The following is a 16,972-nucleotide window of genomic DNA, read 5'->3' on the forward strand; positions in this document are numbered from 1 at the left end:
TGCCCTCGTTGTTACTGTCACTAGGTTTTAAGATATCATAATTTAATTTAGTCGACAAATGACAGATTTTGTCCAAGTCAAAATATGAACCTATAATAGTAAATTTGAATTAGTACGAGTGAGGCACCTGTTCGATGGAGATTCCGATAGATTCACGGCTTATCAACCACGTCACGTTATGGCGATAATTGGTAGCTGATATCGATCCTCTGTATAGAAAATAATCATCGTAGAAAGTTCGAAGTAAATGGCTCATTGGCCAGGGAACGATTCTCGAGGAAGTTTCAGCTCGCTTTATCGACTCCAAATTCTTTATTATTCTCCTCATTTTCGGATTATCCTTCGACTGCAACTTCAAAGTAATCCTGGGTTAGTTTCGAGCGATAAACAACATTTTTTAGTGGATATAAGTGCGCTAAGTCACGAAGTCGACTGAAAAACAATTAAATTATTTTTATCACTGTACAATTGGTACAATCGAAATGAAATGTTTCTCAACAGTGAAGATGAAAAATGTGATATACGGAGAGAACAAATTTGTACTTTGAAAAAGTAAACGAGAATAGAAATTCCATCGAGTCTGCGTATCGAAGCTTCGTGACTGACGTAGTCACTCTTGAAATGAACGGCGTGAAGTTCCATCGGAAAACTGAGGGAACGAGAAATTTTTATTTTCATTAAAAAATTTTTTTCTTTTGGTTACTGTTCGATTTTGATGTGAAAATTGTTCAGCTCTGTTTCGAATACGTCTTCACACGTTATCATAACTTTTCCTTTCTTTACGAGAGTGATTCCACTTTTCGCAACAAATTCAGCCCTTAATGAGAAGGGAAAATTAATTCGAATGGTGAGGAACTACTCTAGAAAGGAACGATTAACAAACCGACCTGATTTCATTAGAATTCAAATAAATTTGACACAATTCAATCTATTTTGGAACTTTAGACCTTTGGCCATCGACCGAATGCTCACTTCCGTCCATATCATTCGGACCCCAGTGTAAATGAAGTTGAGAAAATATCTGTTTCGACAAAAATGGTCCACCTGTGATAAATGGACCATCTCCATGCCATTTAGCACTTAAAACGACCGTTTTTCCGGTGTTTGTGATTTTCAATTTTGCTGGAAATTTATCGTAATGACACCAAATCAATGGTGTCAATTCTTTTTGGGTCATTCTCCCGATATTCAAATCGATGGGAGACGGAAAAATCTCCGATTCCATGAACTGGGTACTCCAAGGAATCTCAGTGTTATCCTCGTCTTGATGTTCGCCCTCGTCCTCGCCTTCTGAGCCATCGCCTTCATCCTCGTCTTCATCTTCGTTTACGTCTGACATTTAAGCGACCTAAAAGATTCAAGTAAACGTCAACTGCTCAAACAAAAAAAAGCGAGCTCCATGCTTTCGTCAAATTCGTTTATTCATTTGTCTTGTAACTTGTTCATTTTTCCAAAGTTTTCCTTACAAAAATAATATTATTATTACACAACTCTCAACATAAAAATTGTACTTCGACGTAACATCACAGAGACGACTTACTTTGATTTTATACTTAATACGAATTGTCTACGACCATAAACACGAGTGAACGTATATGAATACCAACAAAAAATACGAAAAGTTGAGACTACATAAGAAAATAATAATAAGGTTAATTGTATTTCGTATTTTCTGAACATTCAACCAGCTGAATGGAAATATCGCGTGGGCAACAATGTTTCGTTAATACTGAATCTTTAAGTGAGAATAAATGCAAACACTGATGGATTTGAGGCACTTTAGAGTTCATTCAGTAACGATTTGTTATATCTGTCATTTCATCTACTTTACACAATTTCATCTTTTTTTTCGGTTTTTTCAGCTTCACGAGAGTTTTTCTCTTCGCTACTATCCTGAATTTTTGATTCCTCTTCTAATGTACAATTGAGTTCTTTTCGATCCACAGACTCATTTGCACATTCAGTTTCGTTGTCCACATCCATATCGCTAGGGTTTTCTTGTTCTTTTACTTTCTTCTTACTTTTTTTTTCAACATCCTCATCATCGCTTCTATCTTTTTTCTTACTGCTTTTCGGTTTTTCTTCTACATCTACAATTTCATCTTTTTTTTCAGTTTTTTCAGCTTCATGAGGTTTTTCCTCTTCGCTCCTTTCCTCTTTTTTTGATTCCGCTTCAATATCTTCCTTTGCATTGCTCTGATTTTTTTCATCTTCTACATTGTCCTCAAACATATCAACATCCCTCTGTTCCGATGTACAATTCATCATGACTTCTTTTCCAACCACAGACTCATCTGCACATTCAGTTTCATTATCCACATCCATATCGCTAGGGTTTTCTTGGTCTTTCATTTTCTTCTTACTTTTTTTTTCTACATTCTCATCATCGCCTCTATTTTTTTTCTTACTGCTTTTCGGTTTTTCTTCTACATCCGCAGCTTCATTTTTTTTCGACTTCTTATTTTTGACCTTTTTCTCTTCTTCCACATCACTGCGGCCCTTGCTTTTTTTATCCTTAGATTTTTTCTTTGTGCCCAAAGTCTGCAAAATGGATGATGAATAATGAATTCAATAGAATATTGTTTTTTCATCTTCTATAATCCAGTTATCAAAAATTAGAAGAAAATATTTTGCTTTCATTTTCAACAGTTTATGTTATTTCTCATTTTTTGCAATTTAATGAAAAAAACTAACTCTGCTTCATTTTGTAAATGTGAACTTTAACGCTGCAAATATAAGAGGTGAGGGGCTCTCAGCGACCAAAAAATGAATGCGAAAAAGGACAAATGAAAATAACAAAAAAATATGTAGAAACAACAGAAGTTTTCTATTACTTTTGGTGTTACAGGATCTCCCTTGATGCCTGGGAGACCAGGCAGGTTTTCTATTTCTATGGATTCATCTCTGGAATTCTCGCCGTCTTGTTTCATAAAAAACGTAATTGGTTTTTGCCATCCTGGTGTTTCTCTCGGATGATAAGGATTTCCACCAGTGTGTTTACTCTTCGGCGCATTGCCGGACAGTATGGCAGTTATAGCTACTTTTTGAGGTGCTTTGGCTCCGATGGCTGAACATACGAAAAAAAGCATAAATATTCGAGATAATCCTTAATTTATCTTTAAAATGTGGGAGATCACTATAAAAAAAAGTCATCCGTTAAACGAAAATTATTTTTTTCTTGACAATTCAATTATATTCAGAGTACGAAATAGTGACACTCAAATTTCACGGATTTTTGATACAGTATTATTTGAAAAGTTTTTTTTAATCCAAGCAGGAATTCAAATTGAAATCTAATAATTGTAAATGATATAAATCCATAGGAAATACAAGATTTCATTCCCGAATTCCTTGAAACGAGATGAAAAATATTTCGTTACCTTTGTTCGAAACGCTTCCTGCTTTAGTGCGTACCATTGTTTACTGTATGTCGAAGATTTGATTTTGTCGTTTATCGCTGTCTGAAATCGTAGGCAGTTAATGTCACAAAAATGTTTGAATATCAACGACACTTACTGCGATTGATAATTTCACCCAAATATATGCGTATTTTTAATGATTATTGAAGAACACGTGAGCAGCGTTATTTACATCGAAAATTGGCGGGAAGAACGTTCGTTAACCTTAGCTCTTTAGCACCATTGCTCTCTGATGGAGACCGTTGATGCGTTGATGTTGATGCTAATTTTTGAAAACATCAGCATTGCCAAGTGCCAATAATTAAAAAAACTAAATAATAGTCCGTGCATAACCGTGAAAAAAAATAACTAGAACTTCTTACCACTGGTTGGTATTGGTAGAATAGGGGTATACATTCTACTTGGACGCTGACAGTATTAATAGCGTTAATAACAATGTACCCCTTATTCCCTCTTCCCGCAAACTGTCGACGGACGTAGCGCAAAAATTATTGATATGATATCGATTTGGTTATGCAGAACTCAACAACTTAGCCAACTTAGCCTAAAATCGGGGTCTAGTTCCAAATGTCAATACAGATGTCGCTAAAGTTGTTTTCTTCGAAAGATTCGACGACAGAGATTCTCTCGATTTTGTTGGTAATTGAATTCAAAAGTTGGTTTCGTGTTAAACGACACATTACAGTTCACCCAACAAATCAAGTTTCATATTTCTACCATGACCAAATACTACCCCTTAAGACGATGGATCAGTCGGTAATCACACCTCGAATTTTTGAAATTGAAACTCTTTGACAACGTTCGTCCGATTAAAATAATAAAAATGTCATCGTACGCAGCAGGATCGCAAAAATCCGATGACATTTTTATTTTTTCGATCAGACGAACGATGTGGAAAAATTTCCTTTTCAAAATTTGCAGCTATCTCTCTCGCACTCACGGTTGTGATTACCGACTGATCCATCATCTTAAGATGATCATCTTGCGTACGATGACATTTTTATTATTTTAATCGGACGAACGATGTATAAGAGTTTCAATTTCAAAAATTCGAGGTGTGATTACCGACTGATCCATCATCTTAACAACTTGCACGCAGCTACCACATATCAACTCCACCAGAACATTTCTATTCGTAAATGTATAAACTGTAACGACTGTACATGAAAATAAATAATTTTAAAAATGTTCACCAGAAAATATTTCTACTCCAAAAATGTTCTATCATATTACGTCACTACCTCACTTTTTTGGTGAAGTAGTTTTCCAGGTTAAAAATAAAAAAATATTCATTAAAATTTGATAAAAATACCTTTTAATATATAAATATTAGAGCGCCACAAATAATGTATAATTTTAATGGATGATCATAATTTATTCAACGGTTCGGTACATACAATTTTGTGCATTGATAATTATGGCAATTAATCGGTAAATATTTACGAATGGATTTTGGATAATCCGTTCGGTTTGTTTTCGTTCTTCGCGTGTTTACGTTTCACGCGTTTACGCTTGGTCGTGTTTGAATTATTCGCTACGTAGAGTAGTAGCAGAGCGGAGTGGGGATTGAGGCGTTCGGTCAGCCAGCGGGAGAGAGGGGCGACGGGCGGACACCGGGCGGAGCTCGAAAGAAGGGAGAGGCGCAGGCGCAACATGATTCGCTTCACTCACGCCGCTCGGCGCGCACAGGGAGGGAGGGGAAGCTCTGGCCCGCGAGCCGGGGACAGGAGACAGGAGGAGAGAGGCACAATACGTTTCGCTTTTCGCTTTACTTCACTCACTCACCGCCGAGCGGGCGTAGGGTGAGGTCTGGCGTGGAACGTGAGCGTGCTGTTATCGCTACGCATTGTACATTCCAGTGTGTTGAGAAAACGGGGCACGAAATACAACACGTGGAATCCTACTTTATCCTGAATGACTAAAATAATCTTTTTTTACGATTTAATTTTTTTTTAATCAATCGATTAACAAATAAAATAGAAACCAATAAAAATTGATAGCGGTCATAATTTTATCAATTATTGTAGCTTTAACAGTTATTTCATAATTTTAACAATAAATTCAATCTCGCTGAAGCAACTGATCGGTCATCTAAATTACAAAATAAAAGAACTTAAGATCGTGCGAATCGATAAAAGACACGAAAACACAACGTAACGAATATTAAAATTGAAATTTAATAAAAAATAATGATTCGCTCCTTGTCAATATAAATTTTTTTTCTTTAATTTCTGAGATTCCTTTTTTTGACGCAACTATAGATAAGCCGATAGGGAAGTCCTCGCACTCGATGTTATTATTATTACAAAATTTGCACATGAATGAGTATTTATAAAATTTTGGTAATCCGTGAAAAATAGTATCCAGGCAAGGGCCAGTAACAGAAAGAGTTTAGTGACGCCTGTAACATAACTAGCTTCGAGAGTCTTGTGTATGCTCGCACGCGCGCGTGTCCACAAGCTAGCTAAGATGCAAGCATACCCCGAGCAACGCAACGCAAAGCAAAGCACCTAACGCACGGTCCTAAAGCCATGGGATTGTCGGCAAGCGAAGACGGACAGTCAGTAAATCTACTCCATAGTGGATAGTTTGACACAGTTCCGAGCTCGATACAGTTTCTGTATCACTTTGAAGTCGCGCAGGCAAGATTCCATGCAGATAAGTCGGAGTTGCAAACGCTGCACGCTAAGCAATGCACGCAACGCGTATAACCGCAGCTATGTACAGCATTACGAATAGTTTTTACTAGTCAAATGCTAAAACAATAGGACGCGAGCAACCGACCACGCGTGCACGCACGTGGGCACACTCGATTCTCTATGAAACGGTGGTACAGGTTTTGTCACTACAATTGTTTCTGTTACTCGACATATTGGCTTATCCATTTGCGCAAAAACGGTTTTCTGGGGAAAAAACCTAGGGAAGAGTAGACAAAGAAAGAGCCCTCCCTGAAAATGGGGATATTTTTTTTCGTTTATGTTAATTTTCATATTTAACCGGTCGTCCAATTAAATAACGAATTTTTTCTCTCGCGTCGGTATAAAGTTAAATTTTTGGTGAATAAAAACCCAAGTTCGTTCTCGAAAAAAAAGACCAGCGGAAATATAACCTTTGTGATAATGAATCGTGATTACGATTTTCTGCGATACGGTGAAGTGATAACAAAAGTTAAAAGTGAAATGATAAATTCCAAACATGGGAGGACGAAAAAACATTGGAAGAAAAGTGTGTTGAAAATATGTGGAAAGTTCTTTATGGAGCAGGATACGAGAATCGTAGAGGCAGAGGCCGGAGAGCGAAAGGATCGTGGAGGAAGACGGAGAGGGAGAGGATCGTCGAGGAAAACGGGGAGATCACAAGGATCACGGGAGAAAAAGGTAGGAAGAAGATCGAGGCCCGTTCCTGTAACCGTGAGTAACTACACCAACGATTTTTTTTTAATACGAGTGGGCGAAATATGAAAAATGATTTTCATGTTACAAATATAGACATTCTGCCGATTGAATGATCAAAACACGTGAACGTCAGGATGACGTTTATATTTCATGGAAGAAGTATTTTTTTCAAATAATGAACCGTTAGATATAATATTTTCATATTATTTATTTTCAAGATACAGTCGTTGCGATTTATAGATTTACGAATAGAATGTTCTGAAGAGTTGATATTATGTGGTAGTTGTGCAATCAAATTTTGGTTGAAATGTTTCTGGTAAAGATCTAAATGTGCTTTACACTCGACTGTCAACAAAGTTGAGAATCTCTGTCGCCGTATCTTTTTTCTTTATCGAAGAAAACGACTGTAGCCACATCTGTGTTAACATATTTGGAACTAGACTCGGATGTTAGGTTAAATTGCCGTAGAGGTGTAGGAACATAAATAAATATAACATTGCGGAAAGTATGAAAGTTTCGAACGTCCCGAACCAGTGCTCAACATCATAAATGTACAAACCGACAAAACAATGTTTATTGTTACAAAAGAAATTGACAGCGAGAATATAACAAAATTATGTCGTACGTGCTTGCGAGAGGATGGTGAAAAAATGGTTTGTCTATTTTCGGGCCCTGCAGGATCGTCTCTCGCTGCAAAACTGAGAACTCTTTCGTGCCTCGAGGTACAAGTTAATCGCATCTACTGCATTACTTATTATTTTTCCAACAACTTACTCGATAGGTTTATTATGAATGCTTTTGACAGGTGTGGCAAGGTGATGGTTTACCAGAAAAATTATGTGATCGATGTGTCACCAGAGCCGAGTCAGCTCTATTATACAGAGAACAATGTCGAGCTGCGGATTTAGCTCTGAGACAAGCTGCTTCCAAGGTGAATTTGACAAAACATAAAATGTTTATTCAAACATAGCAAAAACAAAATAAAGTTAAATATTCCTCAGATAAAATATGAATATGAAAAATAAAATTGAGCTTACAAACTAGTGTAATTCCAGTGTAAAAAGTACCGAATTTTCAAAGTGACTTCTTGTTAATTTAAACACCTCATACTCAGGAATTGAGGGTTCATAATTTGCAATGAATTCTTGAATGATCTTTCGAGGCATAACATCCAACATGAGGCATTGAAATGACCTAGAAAATCTATATTGTTTTATACAAACTTCCAATTAAAATATACGATTTTGTTGTGTTTTGTTTAAAGGTCTCTAGAGTTGCTGTAGATACAACAATATCAGTTTCAAAGCTCTATTCTCGACAAAAAAATGATTTTGCTTCAATTGAAAATTCACCAAAGTCCTTGAAATGTGCAGAATGCGAGGCACTATTTTCAAACTATCACGAGCTTGGAATCCACACAAGGGGACATTTGTCGTTTGTGCAGGAGACCCGGCCTGTACAACACATGGATATAGTGGAGTCTCAAAACTCTTTGAGTTACATGACAACTGCGGAAAGTGAAATAGACAAAGCTTCAACAGTATTAGCCAATACATTTGTCGATTCGAATATTTCAGAGGCTGCAGCTACAACGAAAAACGATCGTGCATCTTGCGCTCTTCACTGTTCCCTTTGTAATCATACATTTACGAACAGGAGGCAATTGATAAATCACCACATGCCAACCCACTGTCACGAAGACGCTGAGAACTCTTGTGACGAGGAGAATTTAACGGTATCGGATAATCCGAAGATTCACAATCTTGAAAATCGCGATTTTTCACGTACGATCGATCATCGCAATGCGGTCCACAACGTTATAGAAAATTTGTCATACCCACAGGGAGATGATAGTACGATCGAAGCGATTAATTATTCGTCACACATGGTACTGGAACCTAGAAATATCATAAGCACCAAAGAAACAAGAAGAAGCGTCAATTCTCAGGATCAAATATCGAGCGATTTATCAAGCGAATCTTGCAACGATCACATACCAAGATATCCAAATTTCGAGGACGTCGAGATCCATGAAAGTGTCAACGAGATTTTCAAAAATCCTCTTGTCACCGAAATCCCAGAAACTTTGAAACAGCAGCACAGATGCAACGTTTGCGAGAAAACATTTGCCCAGAGGTCGAAGCTAGTTTCGCACTCCCTCAGTCACACCGGAGAAAAACCTTTCGCGTGTCTCATCTGCGACAAGGCTTATACTTCGAGAAGCAAATTGAACGCTCATAATCGTTTGCACACCCAAACGAACGTTCATCGTTGCAACATCTGCGACAAAACGTTTTCATACCCGTCGTATTTGACCGAACACTTGAAAATTCATGATAAAACGAAAAATAGTAATGTCACTAAAGAGTACGAATGCACGGTGTGCAGTAAGCGTTTCAGATTGATGAAAAATTTAAAAATTCATTTGCGACTTCACACAGGCAAAGGCCTCGTGCGTTGCGAAATTTGTCACAAAGCATTCGGACAAAAATACAATTTGAAAGTCCATCTCAGAACGCACGGTGTCGTAGGTAAATTCTTAAAGTGCAATTATTGTGGCAAAAGCTTTACAGCCAGGGGCAATTATGTGGAACATTTGAGAATTCACACGAGAGTCAAACCCTTCAAGTGTCGGATATGCAACAAAAGTTTTTCTCAATCAGGCCACCTCAAGACGCACGAATTATCCCACAATTCATCGAGACCGCATCAGTGTCGATTGTGTGGAAAACGCTACAAGCTTGCCGCTCATCTCAGAAGACACGCGAACACGCATACAAGCATCAAATCTTACAAATGTGAACAGTGCAACCAATTGTTTTCACAAGCTTTCAGCCTCAAAAGACACTTGAAAAGACATGAGGCACAAATCTAAATAGAACGAAATTTTCATGAAATTCCAAGATAATATTACTTTATCATCGATTCACTATCGCCGCTCCGAGTGATAGAAAGAGAAACTACGCTATTATCTTACGTTGCCAATGAACGCGTTGGCATTTTTTAAGCATGTTTTATACGATTAAGGAGAATTCACGAGCATATTCAAAGAGGTACTAAATCATTGGAAATGAAATGTTTTTTATTACTCCACTATTTATTTTTGCAAGAGTATTAATATTAGAAATAAACATTTCAATACTTCGATGATCGATGAAAAACGCTAAAAAATCCTTCAGTAAAGAACATTCAAAAAACTTGTTTTAAAGAATCTTTCTTTTCGGTTTGTCTCGTTCCTTCGCGATTGGTCAACAATGCGAAAAAGGGATGAAACAGCTCATTCGACTGGATGACATGAAAATAAAATGTACACTACGTCTCTGAATAACTTTTAATTGTTGCGTAGAGTTTTCGTAATGATGTCGAGTCCTTCTCTAAGTTGTTCCTCGGTGATGGTGAGCGGTGGCGATATCCGAAGAATTTGTCCGTGTGCTGGCCTAGTCAGCAAGCCAGCATCTCGCAGTTTCAGACAAATGTTCCAGCCCTCAGCGAATTCTACACATTGAAATTTACAGGTAAAAAAGTACGTTTTAAAAAACAAAAAAAAAACTGAATCGACGAAGATTTTTGTTTGTTTTTTCTGCTTTGCATACCTTTGTTAATAACGAGACCAGCGAGCAAGCCACGACCTCTGAATTCCGTTGCTATATTCTTTGGCACTTTTTCCAGTTCTTCCCTAACGATTTTCCCGAGCCTCATCGAATTTTCCGCCAATTTTTCCTCCTCGACTATTTTCACCGCTTCTAAAGCGACTCTACACGCCATTGGACTACCCCCAAACGTACTCCCGTGGGTTCCGGTCTCCAAACATTTTATTATCTACGAATAGAATTGTACAATATTGTCAAACGACTGAAATTTTTAATCATAATTTTCTAATCTTTTTGTTGACTGATCACCAATAGGAAAATGGAAAGCGTACCTGGTCGCTACCCAAGACACCGGAAACTGGGTACATTCCACCGGAAAGAGCTTTGCCAAGAATAACAATATCGGGTTTTAGATTCTCGAAGTCAGTAGCGAGCCTCGTTCCAGTCCGTCCGAGTCCAGTTTGCACTTCATCCGACACCCACAAGACATTGTACTTGGTACACAACTGCCTAACGCCTTTCAAATATCCATCCTGAACAGCGAATTAGGCGAAGAAGCATTGAGATCGAATAAACGTCGGATTTTATAATATTTTCAAAAAAAGAAAGAAATTTTACCTCAGGAACGACTACACCAGCTTCTCCCTGGATCGGTTCAACCATAAAAGCGACGATATTTGGATTCTCCTTGAATTTCTTCTCGAGAGCATCGAGATCGTTGTAAGGAATTTTTTCGAAATTTGGCACGAACGGCCCGAAATCAGTGTAAGTCAATGGTTCTGTCGATGCTGAAATTGCGGCTATCGAACGTCCCCAAAAATTACTCGCCGCGAAAATAATCGTGGCTTGATTGCTCTGGATCTTTTTCACTCTGTAGCCCCATCGTCTTGCAATTTTTAGAGCTGTGTCACCACCCTCAACCCCTGCAATTCGATTGACCCGTGTATTTAAAGGGAAACGATGAAAACCATCGTCAAATTATTTTATCAAATATTTTTTCATGCTCCATTCAATTACAATATTAAATCTCGTCTCGTTCTTGAAATTTCATTAAATTTTGCTAGCATTCATTTGATTTTTATCATACCCGTATTCATTGGTATAAATCGATCATATCCAAACAATTTGGTGAGATATTCGGCCAATTCGCCATGGAGATCACAGAAAAAAGCCCTCGAAGTATGGCAAAGTTTTCCAGCTTGGTCTCTCATAGCTGAGACGAGACGAGGATGGCAATGCCCTTGATTGACGGTGGAGAAGCCAGCGAGAAAATCGAGATACTGTTTCCCTTCGACATCCCATAAGTAAACACCCTCGCCCCTTTCGAGTACAACGGGCAACGGTTTGAAATGCAAGCCACCAAAAGTTTCGTCTCTTTTTATGATTTCTTGAGTGCATAAGAATCTTTTGAGATTACTGTCTCTCGAAACAGTTAAAATCGTTCTTTTCATACTTTGCATTGATATTGAGTTGATACAAAAAAGTAGTCGGAAACGTCGACAATAAAAAGCACGATTATAAATTGTAAAAATCGGAGTATCAGTTCGGTACGTTTCTATTCGAGTTTAATTCACTATCTGACGTTATTCCTGAACTTAGCATTAATTTATAAAGAAAAACTGTTGGAGTGGGGGGGAGAGATGAAGATCGCATTATTTACTGAAATTGTTTGTGTACACAACACGGGTCCTGTGGTTCGCTGATAGGAAATTGTACGATAAGGGCGTGAACGCTTATGGATACATTCGTCCGATAATGAATATAAGCGACGAGTTTCACATCGTCGGAAACGGCGACAGGCGCCGTAAGACAAATAATAAGCAAGCAAACAACAAAATAACGCCGGTTATTTTTTTTTTTTCGCAATCTCTACCGAACTGCACAACATACACTTATCTCTGGTGCTTAACCATCCGAGAGGAAATTCCAAGATATCATCACCATTATATCCCTTCGTTCACTTTATCATCGCAACTCCAGATACCATCTACATTCGAGTCTCTTCAGACGAGGCTTTTAGTCACTACTGATTGTTTCATTTCTCTATTTCTAATTATTCGCATGGTTAAAAGTTTTTTAATTCTTCATCATTCCAAACACTCGGTCATTGAAATTCAAGCTTATATTTTTTAGGTGAAAAAAGTTTCTGACAGAAAAACTGGAGAATATTGATTAAAAAACCAATTTATACATCTTAACTCGGTTTTATAGCAAAATAACGATATTTCTCATTTACTGCATTTTTATTTTTACTGTACGAAACATTGTACCCTTTTCTACTTATTATTAGTTCACTTCGACCATTATTATTTACACGTAGAAGATTATGTGAGTTTCAGTAGACCTTACAATTTATTTGATCGATTGATAATCTTTGATAAAACAAAATCATTTCAATCACGTCGGTCCTCCTTCTCCGGGACATCGAACCCCCTGACTCTCGAGATAAAAACTCCCAGTTCCCTGATAAGCCTGAATACCTCACAGCCAAAAAATCTCGACTTGATTTTTTAGATTTAGACGAAAAATGAATATACGTTCAAAGTTCAAGCTCAATACTGAGGCAAATAACGAAAATACAGTTAAGGAGGGTGGATCGCGACGATACAATGTTGCCATACTAAACCGTGTTAAAAATATTAAGAATTTCAAAATGATAAGAATTTCATAAAATTTGGTAAATGTATTATTTAAAAATATATAAGACAATATCAATTTTTTTAGATTTTTCTACCACATAGCTCTCGAGTAATTCAACTCTAAAGTTCACGTGTATAAGCATAGAGTTTACATATATACAGTTGTACATCTCGTGCATAAGAACCTCGATTTAACGCTCAATTATATATTCGATAACCGTGTGGTGAAAAAATTAAAAACAAATTGTATTTGTATACTTGATGCCAAGGAATGTTAGCACGAAATTTTGTCAAATTCTGATCATTTTGATTTAGCGATCCACCCTCCTTAAAACGATCATTGATGATGATACATCGCATATTCAATCAACCACACGCTTATATCGATGTGGTTACGTAAACTTGACTCTGCCCAGTGTTATCAAAATGACCATCGTTATTTATAATCGAGTAGCAGAACAATACAAGGAAAAAAATAACATAAAAAGATGCCTAAAACCTTACGTCACTACCTTTTTTCAATACTCAATCAATAATTACTGTGGGTCTTTGTGACTCAAGTTTTCCATATGCTTATAACTCTGTTTTTCCAACAACAAATCGATTCGAGATTTGTTGCTCTGTAATTACAACTTTTACAACATAAATACGGAAACGATACTTTTATAAAATGAAGAAACTCATTTAGCGTGATTGAGAATAACATTGGAAATGATGTCAGCGCATTCGAGAATTTGTGAGTCGTTGATGACCAGAGGTGGGGCGAGTCTTATGATGTGTCCGTGGGTTGGTTTAGCCAATAATCCCTTGTCTCTGAGCTCGAGGCAAATTTCCATAGCATCGAATTTCTCGTTGATTACAACAGCGTTCAAAAGTCCTTTGCCACGTACCAATGTTACCACGTCTTTGGGCAGTTTGCTCAATTGATCGCGCAGTAGTTGTCCCATCTTGGCGGCATTTTCGGCCAGTTTTTCTTCCTCCAGTACACGCAGAGCTTCCAGAGCGATTCGACAACCCAGAGGATTTCCACCGTACGTAGAACCATGCTCGCCTGGCTTTATGCATAGCATTATTTGATCGTTCGATAATACTCCAGATACTGGATAAAAACCACCGGACAATGCTTTTCCAAGTATGAGAATATCTGGCTTCACATTCTCGTAATCAACCGCCAAACGTTTTCCTGTTCTTGCCAGGCCGGTTTGTACCTCGTCCGCGATCCACAGCACGTTGTTTTTCGTACACAAATCTCTCACGCCTTTCAGATAACCATCCTGTAAAATATACAAGCTATGATTACTTCAACGAAATTTTACTTCGACTTTCGATTAAATAATCAACGTTTTTATCGATTTCTGAAGCTCGTAATTTCAGAATCGTGTTTCCATCGTAGGCTCGATGTCACACTGCAAGTTCCGACGTAGTCTCAGAGTTCATTTACGAATAACATGCAGATTTATCACAATTTAGGACAAGTATGGATTACGAGCTTCCGTGGTTATACGATTTAATTGATTATTCGTTTTATCGGGCTCTCTTATCGCCATGCTCTAGTTCTCCATTTTTCTCCGTCACGTATTACGAAGCAGAGGGAAAACAGTGTTTGTTTATTTGAATGAGAACTTTCATTATTTCGTGTTCATTCTGAAGAATTTAGGGAGAAAAAGTCGTTTTTTATATGGTTCGAAAAAGTCCTCCAAAGTTTTCTGTTCGTTTGTTATAAGATTTTTCAAAATTTACTCCGAAACATATCGTGAAAGTGAGGAGCAACGATTCGCGTTGCAATTGCAAGAAAACATGACGTCTCAATTGGGCTGAGTGCCAAGGGAAGAATACAAAATATCCAAAAACTGTTCCATACTCTCGTAATGTAATTTTGAAAACCCCTGCCAACAGTTTCTGCAAAACAATTTCCAAACACATAAAAAAATGTATTTTCAAGAATTGAAACATTTTTCCACAGAACATCAGAACTCGAAGGGACCACGAAAATCAATCCCCCTAAAAAATGTCACGAAATACTCAGTCCTCACCTCGGGCACTACTACCCCAGCTTCGCCCTGAATCGGTTCAACCATGAAAGCACAAACATTTGGATCGTTCAACGACTTGCTCAAGGACTCGAGATCGTCATAAGGAATGACTTCAAAACCGGGCATGAAAGGACCGAAGCCTGAGTAGCTGCTCGGATCGGTACTCGATGAAACAGCGCTCATAGTTCTTCCCCAAAAATTGCCTTCAGCGAAAACTATTTTAGCTTTGTTGTCCGGTATCCCTTTACGGAGATAGCCCCATTTTCGTGCCAGTTTACAGGCCGTCTCTCCACCCTCCACACCAGTATTCATGGGCAACCATTTGTCGTATCTGTGAATAATAATTTTTGTTATTATTTTCAGGAATTCGTACAACGTGTTATAATAAATCGATCGTCAGCTGGAAATCATCGCGCCACCATAATGCTCTATATTCAAAAATTAAAATATATTCGAACGTTCCATCGACGTTCCATTTGATGCTTTTACATTGAGATTACAAGCTGCTGTATCAACTCGCCAATGATAGACATCTGCAGCAGAGAAAATCAGTCTTCGTGATCTAGCATTAACATTTTTCCGAATAATTGTCTCCCAGTGACCCCTGACCTATTCACAGCAAAATCAATATTGAAATAATTCGTTTATTCATTGGAAGGCAGAATGTTAGAAAGTATTTTTTTCTACTAAAAAAAATTGTTGCGTTTTTAATGACTCGAGCAATGCAAAAATGTGATCAATAACCTTTTTTATTATTCGTTTGACTCATCCATTTATAATTATTTGCACGAATATTTTAGTTTTTGGTAAAATCACCCGACGATTGAACCTAGCCGATTTCTTGAGTGTTGAAATTTCGAATTTTTGAAAATCCTCGTTCAAAAGTATCCCTTCTCAAAAATAATCTGCCACTAACTCACCCAAAAAGTTTCGTGATATATTCCTCAAATTCGCCGAGTACATCCGAGTAGAAAGCCCTTGAAGTAAGCGTTAGTACTTTGGCTTGGTCAACCATAGTTTTATAGATTCTCGGATGGCAGTGACCCTGATTGACCGCTGAATAAGCGCTGAGGAAGTCATAATATCTCTTCCCTTCGACATCCCACATGAAGACGCCCTCGGCACGATTTATGGCGACCGGAAGTGGATGATAATTGTGAGCACCATATTTTTCTTCACGAGCAAAAACTTCTTGAGAGCTGAGATTTCTCTGACTGAAAAAACTGCATGTTCGATTCATCGATCGACCAGAAGATCCAACACCATTTTTCAACGATTTCAACGCAACTCCTGCAAGCGGCTCCATGACTTGCGAATTATTGAATTCCCACTCTAAAAGAAATGAAACAAACTTTGAATACAAAAATTACAACAAAAAATAAACATGACGATAGTCCGATCAGAAATTGATTTCATAATCTGATAATGACCCTTCGTTATACGATTTGATTTTTCTTTTACGTGTCGAATGTGAAGGAAGATATTGAAGAAGCGAATAGGAACAATTATTCTGACGAACTCGTGAAAGTATTTCAGTAGAACGAAAGTACGAGCCGCAATAACTTTCGTTCAGCATGAGTGAAAGTGAGATTTTTGTTCGAAAACAAGTTCTGCGAGGTGCTCTCTATCTGTGCATTCCTTGTGCACTTTTCCCATGGGAAAAAGTAATTTTTAAGAAATTTCAGCGTTGTTTTTATTCATGGACTCACCGATACTTGACAGATACAAATATAAAAATTCTAAGTCTAAAGGTATGAACAGGGACGAATGAAAAAATGGGAAAAGCAGCTGGAGGTGGTCTGAGGAAAACTGTCAGATGAACCCATCCAGCATTCAGTTTTTATGCGAGCTCTTTCTCGCACACTTTTTCTCTCAGTCAATATTTGCCTCGCATTG

At 37.7% G+C, this 16,972-nt stretch overlaps 5 protein-coding genes across 8 annotated transcripts; 1 reads left to right on the forward strand and 4 right to left on the reverse strand.

Moving 5' to 3' along the window:
• Positions 1-590: 590 nt before the first annotated feature.
• Positions 591-1,373, reverse strand: LOC122415353 (putative carbonic anhydrase 5). The gene has a single exon (XM_043427432.1). It carries the CDS (start codon positions 1,337-1,339, stop codon positions 929-931), a length of 411 nt encoding a protein of 136 aa, XP_043283367.1. The 5' UTR covers positions 1,340-1,373; the 3' UTR covers positions 591-928.
• Positions 1,374-1,827: 454 nt separating this feature from the next.
• LOC122411327 (pre-mRNA-splicing factor CWC22 homolog) lies at positions 1,828-3,679 on the reverse strand. The gene is made up of 5 exons (XM_043420094.1): positions 3,592-3,679; positions 3,381-3,461; positions 2,835-3,067; positions 2,456-2,541; positions 1,828-2,065 (listed from the first exon to the last, which is right to left on the reverse strand). Exons 2-5 carry the CDS (start codon positions 3,415-3,417, stop codon positions 1,828-1,830), a joined length of 594 nt encoding a protein of 197 aa, XP_043276029.1. The 5' UTR covers positions 3,418-3,461; positions 3,592-3,679.
• A 3,593-nt stretch (positions 3,680-7,272) lies between these two features.
• Positions 7,273-9,690, forward strand: LOC122412729 (zinc finger protein 836-like). Of its 2 annotated transcripts, XM_043422526.1 has the most exons (4): positions 7,273-7,536; positions 7,620-7,745; positions 8,079-8,549; positions 8,658-9,690. In XM_043422526.1, exons 1-4 carry the CDS (start codon positions 7,384-7,386, stop codon positions 9,687-9,689), a joined length of 1,782 nt encoding a protein of 593 aa, XP_043278461.1. In that variant the 5' UTR covers positions 7,273-7,383; the 3' UTR covers position 9,690. The 2 variants fall into 2 exon arrangements, with proteins under 2 accessions (XP_043278461.1, XP_043278451.1); XM_043422516.1 differs by having other exon boundaries at positions 8,079-9,690.
• Positions 9,691-9,878: 188 nt separating this feature from the next.
• LOC122412740 (ornithine aminotransferase, mitochondrial-like) lies at positions 9,879-13,106 on the reverse strand. Its single transcript, XM_043422539.1, has 5 exons — positions 11,492-13,106; positions 11,023-11,327; positions 10,737-10,937; positions 10,408-10,633; positions 9,879-10,309 (listed from the first exon to the last, which is right to left on the reverse strand). Exons 1-5 carry the CDS (start codon positions 11,862-11,864, stop codon positions 10,146-10,148), a joined length of 1,269 nt encoding a protein of 422 aa, XP_043278474.1. The 5' UTR covers positions 11,865-13,106; the 3' UTR covers positions 9,879-10,145.
• A 175-nt stretch (positions 13,107-13,281) lies between these two features.
• Positions 13,282-16,908, reverse strand: Oat (Ornithine aminotransferase precursor). 3 transcript variants are annotated; one of them, XM_043421467.1, is made up of 4 exons: positions 16,786-16,908; positions 15,997-16,408; positions 15,077-15,407; positions 13,282-14,317 (listed from the first exon to the last, which is right to left on the reverse strand). In XM_043421467.1, the coding sequence occupies exons 2-4, from the start codon at positions 16,380-16,382 to the stop codon at positions 13,724-13,726; spliced, it is 1,311 nt and encodes a 436-aa protein (XP_043277402.1). In that variant the 5' UTR covers positions 16,383-16,408; positions 16,786-16,908; the 3' UTR covers positions 13,282-13,723. The 3 variants fall into 3 exon arrangements, with proteins under 3 accessions (XP_043277402.1, XP_043277394.1, XP_043277411.1); XM_043421459.1 differs by having other exon boundaries at positions 16,538-16,807; XM_043421476.1 differs by lacking the exon at positions 16,786-16,908 and adding an exon at positions 16,507-16,639.
• Positions 16,909-16,972: the final 64 nt, after the last annotated feature.

Source organism: Venturia canescens, chromosome 1 (genome assembly GCF_019457755.1).
Source record: "Venturia canescens isolate UGA chromosome 1, ASM1945775v1, whole genome shotgun sequence".
In the NCBI taxonomy this organism is placed as follows: Eukaryota; Metazoa; Arthropoda; class Insecta; order Hymenoptera; family Ichneumonidae; genus Venturia; species Venturia canescens.